Source organism: Trichosurus vulpecula, chromosome 8 (assembly GCF_011100635.1).
Source record: "Trichosurus vulpecula isolate mTriVul1 chromosome 8, mTriVul1.pri, whole genome shotgun sequence".
In the NCBI taxonomy this organism is placed as follows: domain Eukaryota; kingdom Metazoa; phylum Chordata; class Mammalia; order Diprotodontia; family Phalangeridae; genus Trichosurus; species Trichosurus vulpecula.
Genome location: NC_050580.1, coordinates 25,038,152 through 25,054,599, shown reverse-complemented (window position 1 = coordinate 25,054,599; position 16,448 = coordinate 25,038,152). Strand labels below are relative to the sequence as shown.

Here is a 16,448-nt window from a genome sequence, read left to right as displayed (position 1 = left end):
TCCAGGCCGGGACAGGTGCAAAAGGCTGATACTTTGTCTTGAGAGGAGGTGCGGTCCATCGGGCCCCGCCTCCAGCACCCTGGCTCCGCCCCTGCCGCACGGCCCCGCCCCTTCCTTGGCTCCCTTAGCGCCCAAAGACTGGCTCCCTCAGCTCAGCCCGCCCCAGCCTGGGCTGGGCACGCGCAGTCCCGCCCTAGCTCCCCCTCCGCGACTTGGTACGGCCCAGCGGTTGGCCGCCTCCCCCCGCCCCCCGCCCCCCGCGCGGTGGCCGGGCCCGGAGCCAGGGGGCGGGATTTTCAAATCGCTTTCGTAGCGGCAGCTGGCGACTGGGAGCGCGGACGGATTCTGGACCGGGTGGACCGCACAGACCGAGCGGACCGGACAGACCGAGCGAACCGGAGCACGGCCGGCTGAGTTGGAGCGCGGACGCACGAGCGTGAGGGCCGGAGCCATGGAACAACCGCGGGCCGTGAGGGCGCGGGAAGGTCCAGTGGCGGGCCCCGCGCAGCAACCGGTGAGTGCGGGAGGGCTGCGGCCCCTTTGTCCCCGCGCGGGCGCGGGCGGCCGGCCCCCGGCCTCAGTTTCCCCTTCTGCAGGAGGAGGGCTGGGACAAGCGGGCCTTGGAGCTCCCTTGTCGCCTCCTCCAGCCCCGGAATCCTCCGTGCAACCTTGGAAGGGAACCCCTTTTTACAGAAGGGGAAACCGAGGCCGGGGAGGCGAGGTACCCCGCTGCCCCCTGGGCACCTGCCTGGAAGCCTTGGCGGGGATGCAGATGGCCATTCGGGCTGACACCCCTCCCATTTTACAGGTCGAGAAACTGAGGCCGGGGGAGCCGAAGCCACTGGCCAAGAACGCGCCCCCGAGAGTTAAGTGGCAGTCAGAATTACCCCCGCCTATTTATCTGTAAAATGGGGTAATAGTAGCCCTGACCCTCCCCATTGTGAGGATCAAATGAACTAACATTGATAAAGCGCAGGTCCTGCGTATGTCCGCTATTATTATATCAATCGTCGTCCTCACTATTGCTTAGCAGCATCTAATATCTTAAATATTGCTCCAGTATCTTAAAATTGCATTGAGATTTTTGGGACACCCCGTATCAAGGAATTTTTAACACAAAGGTCAAAGTTTCAGTCCCACCTAGCCTCCCCAGTTATCAGCCAACATTTAATTGCCAATTGTGCGCCGAGACTTGCTAAGCTCTGGGACTACGGGGACAAGTACACAATCCCTACTCAGGTGGCGAAACTTTTGTAAGTAGTCAGGGTGGGATGGGGTCCTTAGGGAACTTGTTGATGGACGCTCAGCTCTGTGAATGAAGTCCAGATTTCTCCTGCCTGTGAGCTGCCCCATTCCACTGCTAGCCCACCCCATCCAGAGTAGTTCACTTAAAACTAAGCTGAAGGTGATCGGTGAGTTTCCCTAGCCTACCTCTACCTTGGAGCTCGCTGAAGAAAGAGCTGCCTGCTGATGAAACTGATCAGAAACTCACAGCTGATGAAACTTATCAGAAACTTACTGTTGATGAAAGTGATTGGACTCAATTGAAATTAACTCAAGGTGTGATAGTGAATGGAAGTTGGGTGGTCGGGGCAAAGGCACTTTGTTCAGGGGGTAATGTCCGCAGGAACAGGAGAGAAAGAAGATACCGACATCCTTATTTAGACAGTTCACAACTGGAATTTTAGAGAAAGCCCAAAGTTTGAAATGGGGATGCTTACTCCTTTTATACAGCAGGTGAACGATTCAAACAAGGTTACTGACCGAGGGAAAACTCATTTTTTTTGCTCTATAGAGTGGATGAAAGTAGATCCAGTAAAAGCTTTAATGGCTTAAAACTGCACTAAGACTTTTGGGACAACCTGTATTTTGAACAGAAGTTTTCCTCAAAATGATTTCTCTCATGTTTTAAGATTTACGGAACACTTGCCTTATATCGGAGATGTGTTGGTGATAAAAGTATCAGAGCCCCCATTTTGAAGATAAAGAAAAGAAATTGGTACAGAGAAGGACAGCATAAAATAGCAGAAGTCTTCAGTTAAAGCCAGAAGGCCTGAGTTCAAATTCTGGCTTTTTGCTGCTTTTAGCTGTGTGAACCTGGGCAAGTCTCTCTAGCTCTGTAGACCTCCTTTTCCTCCAAGGGCTTTGGTCTCTTTTCAGTAGGACCTTCCAACAGGTGATTCACCTCATTGGAGTCCTGAGGGAGTCACCAATCATGCATTCTACTGACGAGCATAATTCTAGAGAGGGAAAGGCACTTGGTTCCCTCACTCCTCCATGTGTGACCCTTAGCAAGAGATGTCAATTGTGGGGCCTCTTGTCAAGTGAGCTAGCTCATTGATCACCATTGTGGTTCCCTGGGATCCGGCTGCTAGCTGGCATGATTTAATTAGAGCAAAGATCAGCTGTATTTCAATAAAGTCTTCTGACTTCATAACTGTTGTGGCTCAGTTTACCTTCCACATTCCATGCATATAAATCCATCCTGGTAACTAAAATTCAGCTCTTGTAACCTCACTGGGTAACCTTGCAAAAACTATTGCTTAAAGCTATGGATTTTCACTTCTTTTCATCTGACTCTTGTATTAGTTTCCGGTACATCTTTTTGTTTTAGAAACCCCAAGTGTTCTCAGTAGAATTAAGATCTTTGCAAGCAGGGATTGTTTCATTCATTGTATTGTATCCCCAGGGCCTGCACACAGTAGGTGCTTAATAAGTTGGCTGAATACACTTCAGGACTTTTTCCCTAGTGGTTTCTGAGATGCTGTAATGCCTTGAATAATTTTGTGAGTGGTTTTTAGCTATCTTAACCCACCAGGAACAGAATCTCACTGAGGATTTCCAAGTTTCATCATAGGGTTGTTTTGAAGATCGCTGGAGATGATGTTTAGGCTTTCTAAAGTGTAAAATAAATGCCATGCAGATTCAAGGCGGGGTTGTTATTACAATTGAACAAAGAGTTTCTAGCACCCTCCTCGTACAGCTTGTGCCAGGGGTTGAGGCCAGACCAGATTGACCAGTGGGTCCTGTCCTTGCTGTTTTGAAGTGATTTTTTAAAAGTGATTTTTAAAAGTTGTGTTTGACACGTTGCTCTAGGGATGGGGTAGTGTGATGCCACTCACAATTCACATTTTCTGTAATGCTCTCAGGTTTACAAAGCACTTTCCTTGCTCCAGCTGGGTTATCATGACCATTTTACAGCTAGTAAAACTGAGGCGCAGTGATTAAATGGACAGATAATGTGTCAGTCGTCATGCAGGTAGTAAAGGTCGGAGCTGGGGTTTAATTAAAGGCTCTGATTTCGAGGACCGTATTCTTTCCACTGTCCCTTTTGCTGTTGTTTGGTCATTTTTTCAGTTGTGTCCAACTCTTTTGGGGGTTTTCTTGGCACAGATACTGGAGTGGTTGGCCATTTCCTTTTTCAGCTCATTTTACAGATGAGGAAACTGAGGCAAACAGGGTGAAGTGACTTCCCAGGGTCACACAGCTACTAAGTGTCTGAGGTTGGATTTGAACTCAGGAAGATGAGTCTTGACTCCAGGCTGGGCACACTAGGCACTATGGCCACCCCCAGCTGCCCTCTACTATCGCCCAAGGAGATACAGACAAAATGCCCTTTATATCATGAGACCATCACAGTGATGATAATAATAATGATGGTTAGCATTTATATAGTATTGTAAGGATTCCAAAGCCCTTTATATATTTTAATTTCCTTTATCCTTACAACCATTCCTTGAGGTAGAAGCCCTAATTATCCCCATTTCACGGATGAGGAAACAGGCCCAGAGAAGTTCATTCGACTTGCCTCAGGTCACCCAGTGAGTGTCTGACATCGTCTTCCCCACTGTACCCACTCTGACACCCCAGTTGCCATAATGCAAATTTCCCAGTGTCTGGGAGTTAACGTATTTGGAAATTTAACGTAACTCCTTGCTGGGATGCTCCTGTGGTCTGGTGGGAATCCACCCTCCATGTCACAATAGGTAGGGTTCCTTCCCTTATCTACACCTTTGGGCAAAGGTAAAAGTATAGTCTTTATTTTGCAAATGTAAAATGCAGAGAATAATTTTAAATTCCCCAGAATGCTCAGAAATAATTCATGAAAATTGAGTGTACTTCCTGTCCCTTGGAGAGCCACAGTATCTGGAAACTTGGGGTCCAACCCCAGGCTCTGGGGTCAGGGGACCTGCGTTCAAGGTCTGCCTGTGATGCTTAATCCCTGCGTGAAGGAAGTCCTTTAACTTCCTGCGTCTGAGACCTCAGTTTCTTTGTTTGCAAAATGAGAGGGTTGGGCCGGGTAGTCTGTGGGGTCCCTTCCATCTCTAGGGCTTTGAAATGCCATTTGCCGATCACGTGGCTTGGCACTTGTGCCTCAGTTATCTTCTCTGTGTTATGGGCATGGTAATAAACCCTTTCCAACTTTTCCTGCAGAGGCGTTATGGGGCTCAGAGTATCAGGCATGATATTCTTAAATGGTTAACACATCTCATGTACCACCCAGCCCCCAAGGTGGGATAGCTTCTTTCTCTCAGCTGGATTTACAGTTTCCGCAGTGTGGGTAATCCCTAGTACAGTCCTTAGAGTGAGTACCCATGTAAATCTCCCATGGCTCTGTTTGTGGGGCCTTACACTGGATATTTCCGCATTTCAGGGATACCTCGGGATCGTGGGAGCTGTCCCGTGGGCCTCCCCTGCTTCTCACCCTTCTCTTCTCTACTGAAGCTGTGTGATGGAGGAAGACCCAGTTCAAATCCTGCCCCAGATACATCCTCCCTGGGTGACCCTCGGGCAAGTCAGTGACTCTGTGTCCTCATTTCCTTATGTACAAAATGAGGGGGTTGGATTCCAGGTCCCTTCTAGCCCTAAAACTGTGGGCTAGACAGCCCAGCTTCCCTTTCCCTAAAGTGAGTTCTTCCTCAAAGCCACAGCCAGGCTCCTTCCTGCAGTGGTTTGAAGGCCGCTCCACTCTCAGGGCCTTGGGGCTGGTGACAGAGGCTGCTCCTTGCCCTGGGCTCCAGCAGGTGGTTAGGCGCAGCGTCTCAGCCCCTGTGCCCATGGCAACCATGGATGGAGTTCCCCGTTTCCTCCTGGTGGTCCCTTATCCTTCCAGTTTGTGTGAAGGACTCCCAGGAAGAGATAAAAGTCATCATATGACTGCCAAAACTGGTCAGGCCGCAGTGGCTATGACACTCAGGCAACAAACATTTATTAAGCACCAACTATGTGCCAGGCACGGTACTAAGCAGTGGGGAGATACAAAGAGACAAAAAGAGTCTCTGCCTTCAAGGAGCTTATATTCTAATGGGGGAAACATGTAAAGTACTGTACATACACATCCTATACTATGTAAATAGAAAATAGAAGGTGGAATTTCAGCTGAGACTTAAAGGAAGCCAACCAGTGGGACACAAGGAGAGAGAACACCCCAGGCATGGGGGAGTGGGGGACAGCTGGGGAAAAGGCAGCAAGATCTTAGAGGGCATGGAGGACAGTCAAGTTTAAGAAGGCTGAAAATGTAGGAAGGGCCAGGGCCAAAGGAAGGACTTGGTGTTTGATCCTAGAGGAGATAGGGAGTCAGTGCAGTTTACTGAGTAAGGACAGAGGGGTGCCATGGTCAGACTTGTGCTTTGGTCACCGAGTGGAGGATGAGTGGGAGTGGGGAGAGCCTTGGGGCAGGGAGGCCAGCCACAGAGGGGAGCAGAGGGTCACATCTAGAATTCTTTCCTCCCCTCTAAGAGGTTAGCAAACACCAGTGAGTAAATCTGCCCTCTGGGATTTGCACTCAGTTATTCAAGAGTTGCCACTACCTTGGGCATAGTCACCAGGCATCTTTCTCTTCCCCTGACACACTTTCTATTCGTAACAATTCCCCTTGTTCCTCAAAGGCTACAGAGCCCATCTTCCTCTGACTGCACTGGCCAAAATTAAATGTGGCTCCACTCCACCTCTGTCCCAGGTCAGTGAGCGTCCTGTACCTGTAAAGTTAAACAAATGTGAGCGTGTGTAGGTTTCTCTGTCTCTGTCCCTCTGTCTCTCTCTCCCCCGCCCCTTTTCCTATCTATCAAATCTGGCCTCAGACACTAGCTGTGTGACCCTGGGCAAGTCACTTAACTTCCATTTACCTCAGTTTCCTCATCTGTAAAATGGGACTCATAAGACCACCTGCCTCCCAAAGTTATAATGAAGATGAAATAAGATTGTAAAGAGTCAGCCGGCACACAGTGAGCTCCAGTGTCAGCTGTCCTTGTTATGCATTTACCTCTTATTACATCTTTGCCCATCTGGCTGTCTCTCTGGAGAACCAGCCTGCTGATCGATCACACTTAGGAACAGAAGTGGCTTCTTTTGGCTCTGAATGTGTTCACACTCCCTGATCCTTGGTCTCTCTCCCCCAGATCCGTTTGACTCCAAATAGCCCAGGACCAGCCCTCCTAAGAACAGGGTCAGTTTCTTGTGAGTTAGGTAGGCTCCTCTCCTTCCCCTTTCTATGATTTTGTTCATAGAGTGCAGGAAGATCTGGATTCAAATTCTGCACCAGACACTTACTAGCTGTGTGACCTTGGGAAAGTCACTTAACCCTGTTTGCCTCAGTTTCTTCCTATAATAATCACATCCACCTCCCAAGGTTGGGAGGATCAAATGAAATAAAAGGAAAAGCGCTTTGCAGACCTTAAAAATGCTGTCCCTAGAAATGTGAGCTTCCGTAGCTATCCCGTCAGTTCTGTGTCAGATGAAGATAAGCAAAGGTCCACACCGGCTCTCTCTGTTCCCTCTCTCAGAGTTGTTTTTAGCCTTTTTCATTTCCCGCCAGACGTCTTCAAGCCCAAGGTCTGCAGCGGGTGTTGGGGGAGATCTTAGGGGGCACCTGGGCAAGAACCTGGCACTTTATTTATAGGCCTGGAAGCCCTCCTGTGTCAGTGAGCGTTAAAAGCTGCTTTCCTCCGTGTGGCTGTCACCATCTGGTGGTGCCTGTGGGGTATGACAGCTTTCCAGAGCGACGTGGAAATGGATGAAGTAGTAGGGTCAGGGAGGGACCATAGAATTTTAGACTTTGGAGATTATCTCCAGGCCTTCACAGCCTGGGGTACATGGACAGATTTCAGGGGGTCACTCTCTCCCCTAGCCTCTAAGTGAAATTAGCATTTCCTGGAAAGAGAACCGTGATAGAGTCTCACCCAACTACCACCGGATCCATCACACGGAAAGGTTAACAATCCCAGCTCTAGTCTGACTCCTCCTAGAGGGATAAAATGTCACTTGCCTAACATCATCCAGGTAGTAAATGACCCCAGGGATTTAAACCCATTTTCTCTACTGGCAGATTCAGCTCCCTCCCTGCTTCAGGCTTGGTCCTCGTTGGACAACCCTGGGCCCCACAGTGGGTGTCCTCGGGGAGGCTCAGGCTGCTCATCCCATCTCTCTGTGGTGGCCTCGTGGGCATTTCCAGTTCCTCAATAAGCTTGCTTTTGCTTGGCTGTACAGTTTACGATGCATTTGATTCCATTAACATCTCTGAGGCAGGTTGTGCCCATTATATGGGGGGAAAACTGAGACCCTGCAGCATTGACTTACTGCCAAAGAGGGCAAGACTAAATTGTTTCCTAGTTGTTTTAAAGAAGGTTTACTGGGGGGGGGGGGGGGGTTGGTAAGGATTGTTTAGAAAGAAGAACCAACCCGGGATAATTGAAATTAGATGTAAAGGCATTGCTGGTAGAGAAAAACTGCATTCCTATGACAATTTGCACAGTAAGTTCAGGCTTACCTTAATGCAGCAACAGGGTGTTTTGCAAAGTATATAATTACACTAAAGGACACTGTTGTTAAATAAATATGTTTTTTTGGCATGTGTTGATGCACTTCGTTTGAATAGTGAAGTTGAGAAATCCAGTGTTTATCTCTCCTGGTAATCTCTCAGATATATTCGAGCAGTTTCCTTTTCTTGTAGAGGGTTGCTTGTTTCCTTAAAGTGGTGAATTTCAAAATGAATAATTTCGTTCATAATTTCTGATCAATTTCATGATAAAAGGCAGTTTGAAAGGTTTTTGTGCCTTTTACTCATCTTTTTTTTATTCAGTTCATTTTATTTATTTATGTTAACTGTGTTCAGGAGGAAGATTTTACTTTTAGTAAGAGAAATGATAAAGGATAAGCTTTGAATGTTGGCACCTGGGATCATGATCACTTCCCTTCTCTCCCCCACTTCCTCCACCTCCCCAGGACACCAGCTTAATTAAGAGTCACAGATGTGGAAATGCCATCAGCCCTTTGCATTCTCATATTAAATATGTGGCATCAGCGTAATTCAATTCCATAAACATGTATGAACTACCTACCACGTACAATCTCTTATGCGGGGGTAGAAAGATAAAATCCTTTCCCTTCCCTTCTCTTCATAAAAAAGCATTCTTTTTATGCCCAAATTTTTTAACCATCAGTTTGCTTTCCTTTAGGATGTCAGCATCCAAAGAAAACTGGACTTTGAAACCCGGATGCGAGAGGGAATATGCAAACTCCTTTCACTGAGTACTCAAAAAGACCAACTCCTGCGGGCAGCTAAAAATCTGATGGTCTGCAATGCTCGAATAGAAGCTTATACCTATGAGCTGCAGAAGCTGGAAGAGCACCTTAGAAACCGGGCCGAAAGACCACGGTGAGTGGCACATCCATGTTTGCTTTTCCAAGTGCAATTTGTACTTTTGAACGAATTTCAACATTTGAATGAAAATGGCATAATTTAGATTCAGGTGGAAATGTCAAAGCATCCAATATTGTTTTAAAGGGGAGTGCTAAAGAAGGCTGTGGGTTCCTCCTCCTGGGTTACCAAGAGCTTGCCTGACTTTTGTCCTGGGAAGTAGAGAGGAGGAGCTCACCTCCTCCGGGGGCAACTGGAGCCACTTTGGACAGCTTTAATTGTTAGGAAGTTTTTCTGATAAGCAGACAGTTATGGAAATTGAAGGGGAGAGGCCAAAGAATTCCCTAGCATCTTAGAGCAGTAAGGCCCTGTAGAGATGATCTAGTTCAATACAGAAAAGGAAACTGAGTCCCACAAAGGTTGACTTGCTCTGACTCATACATCTAGATGAGAGAAGAGATTCTGCCTTTCCACTGACTCCTTATCTGCCGCATCCACCAGTGCTTTCTGGTGGGGAGGGGGGCAGATCTCAGCATCCAAAATGTACCCTTGTCAGATTCCTGGCCCCTCGGCTCTGATGCGCCTTCAGTCTGTAGGCACGGGGAGGTAGGGAGTGGCTGTTTCATAATCCAATGTTACCTCTGCTCTAAAATTATTCATTTATAAAAATGTTACATAAGGCTGGTCCTAGCACTGCTGTCTGTTATGTAACAAAGGCAGGGGGAAAAGGGAAAAAAGGCTGCTGGGCTGAGAACACATGTGATTTCCCAGCTCCCTACTGAATGCTGTTGGGAAGGTTACCTTCTAACTGCCTTTATATGTAGAAAGGGGAGGGGCAGATGGAGGAAATTATCAGGATAGCTGAAGCAAGTGACAAACCAAAGATTAAATAAAATATTAAACACACACACACACACGCACGCGCACACACCCCTCCACTCAATTATCTGTCCATTTCTGATCCAAATTTCCATTCTGAATTATTGAAGTCATTTTCTTGGTTCCCCTTGGTTTTCCGGTCTCTTCTGCTTACATAGATGGTTCCTGAGTTATTTTGATGATCTAGGATGGGGTGGGGGGGACAGACGGAGTGTTCTTAACCTGGGTCCGTGAATCTCCAGAGATCTGTGTAGAGATTTCAGGAGGCCTGTGAACTTGGATGGGGCATTTATTTTTGCTAATCTTTGTATCCCCAATGATTTTATTTTATTTTTTTTATTTTGAGTAAGGGCCAAAGGCTGCCAGGGGGGTTCAGGCCAAAAAAAAAAAAAAGAAAAGAAAGGTTAGTAATGTAATATGAAGAAAACCACACCCATTCCACATCAGATAATTGTGAGGATTAAAGAGACAGTGTCACAAAGACAGAGAAAAATGATGTTAATGTGAAAATTACATTCTTTCTCTTAGGTCAGTGAGGCAGTCAAATGCTCACTGAAATCTACTGTATATAGGACACCACGTTAATTGCTAAGTTAGGATTCCCCCATATCGAAGCTAGTAAGTTCCTCTACCATAAACAAATAGGATTGTGTGTAGTCAGCGGCAATTAATTTAACTGTAGAGAGAATCTGAAAAAATTACATCATGACATAATCTCAACCCTCTGATTCAGGGATTGTACCAGAATTCACATTGGCTGCAGAGGCCATGTCCCTGGTGAAATGGATGGGCTCCTCCCTGGGAGCTTGAGGTGCCTGCATCCCTAAAAGGGCTGAGAGCAATCTTCAGGTTGAAGGGAGGGAGTCTGGCATCCTAGGGGTGGGGAACCGCCTAAGCAAAGATTTGCAGTCAGGAGATTAATCAAGGCTCAGTTTCTGGCTGTGTCCCTTAGCCATCGGCAAATCTCTGGCCCTGGGCCTCAGTTTCTTCATCTGTCACAGGAGGTACTTTGACTAGATCCCCTGAGGGGTCACGATTGGGAGTTGGAAATGAGTGTGGCAGGCTTGGGCTACGTCTGAAGGTCTCCCTGACTGGGTGGCACTTGTTTTGGAGAGTAACAGGATAGTTGGATTGGTGAGCTGGCTTCTGGGGCTTCATGGTTTGACCAAAAAGAAGGAAGGAAAATGTGGTGCCATGGGAAGGAAGAGAATAGATGCGGGTGTTTTAATAGTGGGAACTCCCATAGGCAGTACGCTCTTCCCCTGCCTCAGATTCCCTGTCTCTTACCCTGACTATCATATAGAGTTGTAAAGATCATATGAGGTAATGTAGGTGAAAGTCTCTCTGTGGCCCCAAACTGGAATGGTGCACAAAGGTGAACAAGGCCTTTATACCTGTCCCAGGGGTCTGGAGGGGGCAATCAGAAGGGCTTCCAGATTTTTCCAGATCCCTATTCCTTCTTTCTACCTTATTTTAGGAATGCTTATATAAAAGAAACATTAATTACAGTTATTTGCATGAACTGCTTACCTTTTATACCCTATCAATGCAGTGAGAGGCAGGGTAGCCCAGTGGGTAGAATCTGGCTTTGAAGCCAGAAAGACCTGGGTTCTAGTCCTGCTTCTATCACATATTGTCTGTGTGGCTCTGGGTAAGTCACTGAGACTCAGTGTTTTTGGCCAATCTCTCTCTCTTTTATTTATTTAATTTTGGGGGGAGTCAATCAGGGTTTAGTGACTTGTCCAGGGTTACACAGCTCGTAAGTGTCAGAGGCCAGATGTGAACTGTGTCCTCCTGACTCCAGCTCTATCCACTGCAGCACCTAGCAGCCCCCAGGCAACTCTTAAGACAGGGGCTCTTAACCTTGAGTCCCTGAAGACTGGATTGTTTTCAGGGGGTTCATAAGCTTTGGGGGTGTGTGTGTGTGTGTCTGTGTAATCTCCTGATAACTAATCAGTGGTATTAGTTTCCTTTGTAATCCAATGTGTTTAATTTTATTATTTATTATTCTGAGATGGGGCATGTAGATTTCAAAGGAGTAAAGAGTCCATGACCCATAAAAAAAGGCAAGACCCCTTGTTCTAAGACAGTCAAGTATAGACAAGTGCTGGCCTGCATTGATCATCTTCCTTCTCTGAGAGCCCCTGTCCTCACCCCTCTCCATCCCTCCTAAGCATCTAGCACTGGGCTAGGGCTGCGTTTTGTTCTAAATATGTTGGATTAGCTTCATGACAAGCTTGACTTGGTTCTGGTCTTTCCTGCTGGGCTGTTCGTACAATACACTCTTCCAGAAACAACTTCCCAGCATCACAGGAGCCTTGTTAGGAGGCAAGAGATGCCCGGGCCAAGCAGATGTGGCCCAAGGGGAGCATGTGGGTCTAATTGAGTCCTTCAAGCTTTGGTGGTTTGGTTTCTGGTTGGTCTTCTCCACATTGGATGCATTTGCTTAACTCTTTTTCTTTGTCACAAAGGAGATTGACCCTGGGGAATGATTGATGTGTAAAGATGAAAACTGTCAATAAAAAACATTTAAAAAACAAACCAGCTCCAGCTGCTGCTGCTGTGTCTGTGAAGGGTCAAGAGGTGAAGTGTAGACTTGTCCAAAGGACTGTGTGTGATCCGTGTGCATCCCTCACATTTCCTCTGTCCCATAATTTAAAATGCTCTTTGAAACACCTGAGGGCCCAAAGATTGTACAACCCTCCTAGGAAGCAGCAATTTGTCACCCTTTCAGTGTGGGCGCTTTCATTGTTGAGCTGGTTTGTACTGTAACTTATTAATTTTAGCAAAGTGACGCTGTGTTAAATCTGCACCTGGAAGATTATAAAATGTAAAAATCCATTTACTCCATTTAAAAGACATTTCGAAAGAAATAGCTAATTGACTCCCTCTGCTGGTCATTTTGCCTCACTGCGTAGTGGACCCGTACCTACATTCAGAAACACTTTCAACCTTAGTTCAACATGCTCTCTCTATATATCTCTATAAAAAATAAATATTCACCTAAAACGCAGTAGCAGATCATTTGTAAAGTGCGGTTCCAAGAATGAAGAATGCTTCTAGAGGGTAGTTTTTTGCTTGGGGCCAGGCTTCTTGTCTGTCCACCGGTTGCCTTTTGATAGAAAGAAGGGATTTATCAAGCAAATTTTTGCTTAACCATCAACTACTGTATCAGAAGTAATATTTTAATTCTTAGTCTCAGGATCCTCTGCGGTTTTGGATTTAAGTTTATGTAACACTTCTAGGTGTTCAAAGTGCTTTTCAAATATGTCCTTTGATTCTCATAACAAACTTGGGAGGTAGGTGCTATTATCATTCCCATTCAGGTTCCCAGATAGGTTAAGTGACTTGCCCAGGGTCACCCACTTAGTATATCTCTGAAGGAGGATTTGAACTCCTGTCCTGACTCTACTTCCAGTCATCAACCCTCCGTGCCACCTAACTGCTTATATACATGAAACTTTACACCCAATTTAAGCTAATTCACTCTTTTTCTTCAGATAGCTATATAAATAAAGCAGAATTATAGGGAGACCTGATTTATTTGTGTAATTGACTGGGTTTCCTTCTGTATTTTTCTAACTTCCTCTAAGTCACCTTAGCCAATAAGAGTTTAAGGGGAAATTCAAATACCAGATTGTTTCAGAGATAGTCAGAGGGCCCCTCTGTAAACCCAAAGTTACGTGGCTCAGACACATCACATCCTAGGATGGGTAATGTCACATTGAGAGGGATTGCCAAACAGCCATCGATAATCTGATTTTTGTGGAGTAAGAGAAAAGTGCAGAGATTCCTTGGGACTGGAGTCAGGGGAATGGATGGCTCAGTTTTCAAAAGAAGGTTGATTCATCTAATAGATGCCAATTCCTGGAAAAGAAATCTGAATGGATTATTAAATAGGTGGTTTGAGAGTGCTTCAAAAGGGACCCAGTCATCACTTGGAACCAACATGGGTTTTACCAAGCCAGCGACACTTCCTTTTTGACCTTTATTTTTTTGGACTGGAAAGTTTGAACAGTCATGGAGAATAGGAGAGCTCCCACAGGACTGGAGAGAGGCAAATGTTGACTCTTTACCTTCTTTCTTTTCCTTCCCTTCTCTTTTTATTAACAAGATTTCTTTCCCTCCCTCCCTCACCAAAAGCCACCCTACATAACAATAAAAATCAACCAATCAGTACATTGGAAAAGTCCTACAACATGTGCAATGTATTACACCTGTTGACCTCTCATCCCTACAGAGGGGTCAGTGTTGTCTTGTCTTGGGGTCTATGCTTGTTCTTTGTCATTTGGCAAACATTCACTTTTTAACATTTTTTGGCTCTTTCTATTTCCCTTTTGAAGTCATTTGTGTATGTGATTTTCTTGGCACTGCTGACTTCACCGTGCATCAGTCCATGTAAGTCTCTGCATGCTTTTCTGTGTCATTCTCTATCATTTCCATTACGTTCATGTGCTATTCCCCAATTGATGGGGGTAGTTTATATTTTGGTATACATGTGGACTTTTTCAGGTATAAGCCCGGTAGAGGCATCTCTGGACAGTAGTACACACTTTATTTGCATAATTCCAAATTGGCTTCCAGAATGTTTGCACCATTTCACAGCTCCACCCCCTCCACCGGTAATTATTCCTGGCTTTTGTCTTCTGTCACTTTGCAGCATGTGAGGTGATTCCTCACTCCTTAGTGATTCGGAGCCTTCTTTCATATGGTTCTTAATAGTTGGCAATTCTTCTGAACTGTTTGTCTATAACTTTTGACTACTTCTCTATTGGGGCATGACTTTTGGTCTTAGACATCTGTCAGAAATTATAATAGCATTTTTATAGCATTTAAACATTTACAAAGGACTTTACAAATATCTGATTTGATCTTCATAGCAGCCCCGGGCGGTGGCTCTGAGGCCCAGAGACTTTAAGTGATTTGTTTGGAGTCACGTAGCTAGTTAGTGTCTTGAGGCAGGATTTGAGCTCAAGTCCCCTGATTCCAGAACTAGGCTGTATCCGTTGTATGCTAGCTTTCCATGCCACTTCCTCCTTTCTTACTCCTAGGTGCATTAATTTGGTTTGTGCAGAAGCTTTTCAGTTTCATGTAATAAAAGTGATCACTTTTATCTTTTGTGATTGCCTCTATCTTGTGTTTGGTTGGAAATGCGTCTACCCTGCCCGGAGACAACTCGGTGGCACAGGGAATGCAGTGCTGGGCTGAATCGGGAAGACCTGACTTCAGACTGGACCTAGCCGTGTGACCCTGGGCCAGTCACATCTCCGTCGGCCTCAGTTTCCTCAACTGTAAAGTGAAAATAACAGCATCTACTTCCCACGGTTGTTGCGAGGATCAATGAGATAATGATTATAAGGTATTTAGCATAGGGCTAAGCGCCTGACACACACATAGTAGGCACTTAATAAATGCTTTTTTATGTCTTTAAGGAGCATTTTATAATTGAAGCTGTACTTTGGGTACTTCTGCAGATCAATCTCCAGGGATTTTATGCATTTTGTAGTTGTTTAGAATGGAATTTTTCTTTCTGTTATCTCTTGGATTTTGTTATATAGAAATGCTCTTCATTTTTGAGGGTTTAATTTTATAACCTGTAACTTGGCTGAAGCTATTAATTGTCTGAGTAACCTTGCTCATTATCTGGCATTTTCTAAGTATACCATCATGTCACCAGCAAATAGGGAGTGTTTTACCTCCTTATCTTTATGCTTTTAATTTCTTTCTCTTGTAATAGTGTTATTATGAGCATCTCCAGAATTGTATCAGATAATAATAGGGAGAATGGGTTTCCTTGCTTTATTCCTGTATTTAATAGAGGAGCTGCTAGGGTAGTTCCATTGCATACGATACTTGCTTTTGGTTTTAGAGAGAGTTGTTATAATATTTTAAAAAGGTTCCCCTATGCCTCTAAGGTTTTGAACATATATGCCTGTTGTGCTGTGTCAAAGGCTTTTTCTATGTCTATCTATTTAGATAATCATGTGGTTTTCAATGTTTTTGTTTTTAATGATTTTTTTGAAGGAAACCATAGAGAACAACATAATACCAATATTAACCTTGTATTCTCCAAATGCCTTAGCATCAAGTTGATAAAGGGAAATTAACTGAATTACAAGTAAATAAACAGTAATGTAGTGGCAGGACATTTTAATGGTCCTGGACAAATATAATGGAAATATAAACAAGGAAAATATAGAAATGAACAAATTGCTGGATAAACTAGAGCTAAAAAGGCTTATGTATATTCTCAATGGCAGTACTAAAGAATATACATATTCCTAAGTACCAGGCAACTTTTACCAAAATTGGCCATAACAAACAGAGATATTGCAAATAAATGTCAAAAGACAGAAATGGTAAACACATCCTTTAGAGAACATAATGCAACGAAGATAGTCAGTTTAGGGAGCACAAACAAATGATACAGACACAAATGGAGATTGACAATGAAATTTTAAATGAGTCAAAGCAACAAATCATAGAAACAGCAATTATTACTTTTCCTGATGTTTTTTCTTTTGTCTTTAAAAATATTGTTATGAGGAAGCTCTTTGGGAGGAGGAATGGGAGGAATAGTAGAGGAAATTCTGGCAATATAAAAAAATTAATAAAATTTATTTTTAAAACATTAAGTAAAAGAAGAGGCTAATGATGAAATACCATAGCAAAGAAAAAATTTTGGGGATGCAGCTAAAGCAGTTGGCAGGGGAAAAATAATTATTTCCCTATAAACATACATTAATAAAATAGAAAAAATATTAATGAAATAAACTTGCATTTTAAAAATGTAAAGCTCCAACAAATTTAAAATAAACACAAGAGAAGATAATAAAAATTAGAGCCACTTAGTCTTGTTAAGTGCTTGCTGTGTGCCAGGCACTGTACTAACCCCTGGGGATACACAGACAAAAGAAAGGCCTTGTTCTTAAGG

General features: G+C 44.6%; 1 protein-coding gene across 1 annotated transcript in view; it reads left to right on the top strand.

Annotated features, from left to right (window-relative positions):
* Window positions 1–451: 451 nt before the first annotated feature.
* The window catches only part of RTKN2 (rhotekin 2), a 74,041-nt gene continuing 58,044 nt past the window's right edge, over window positions 452–16,448 (top strand). Inside the window, exons 1-4 of the mRNA XM_036736459.1 lie at window positions 452–865; window positions 4,926–5,112; window positions 5,889–5,959; window positions 8,454–8,653. Coding sequence (XP_036592354.1) covers window positions 452–865; window positions 4,926–5,112; window positions 5,889–5,959; window positions 8,454–8,653 — 872 coding nt within the window. The remainder of the gene's footprint in view (window positions 866–4,925; window positions 5,113–5,888; window positions 5,960–8,453; window positions 8,654–16,448) is intronic.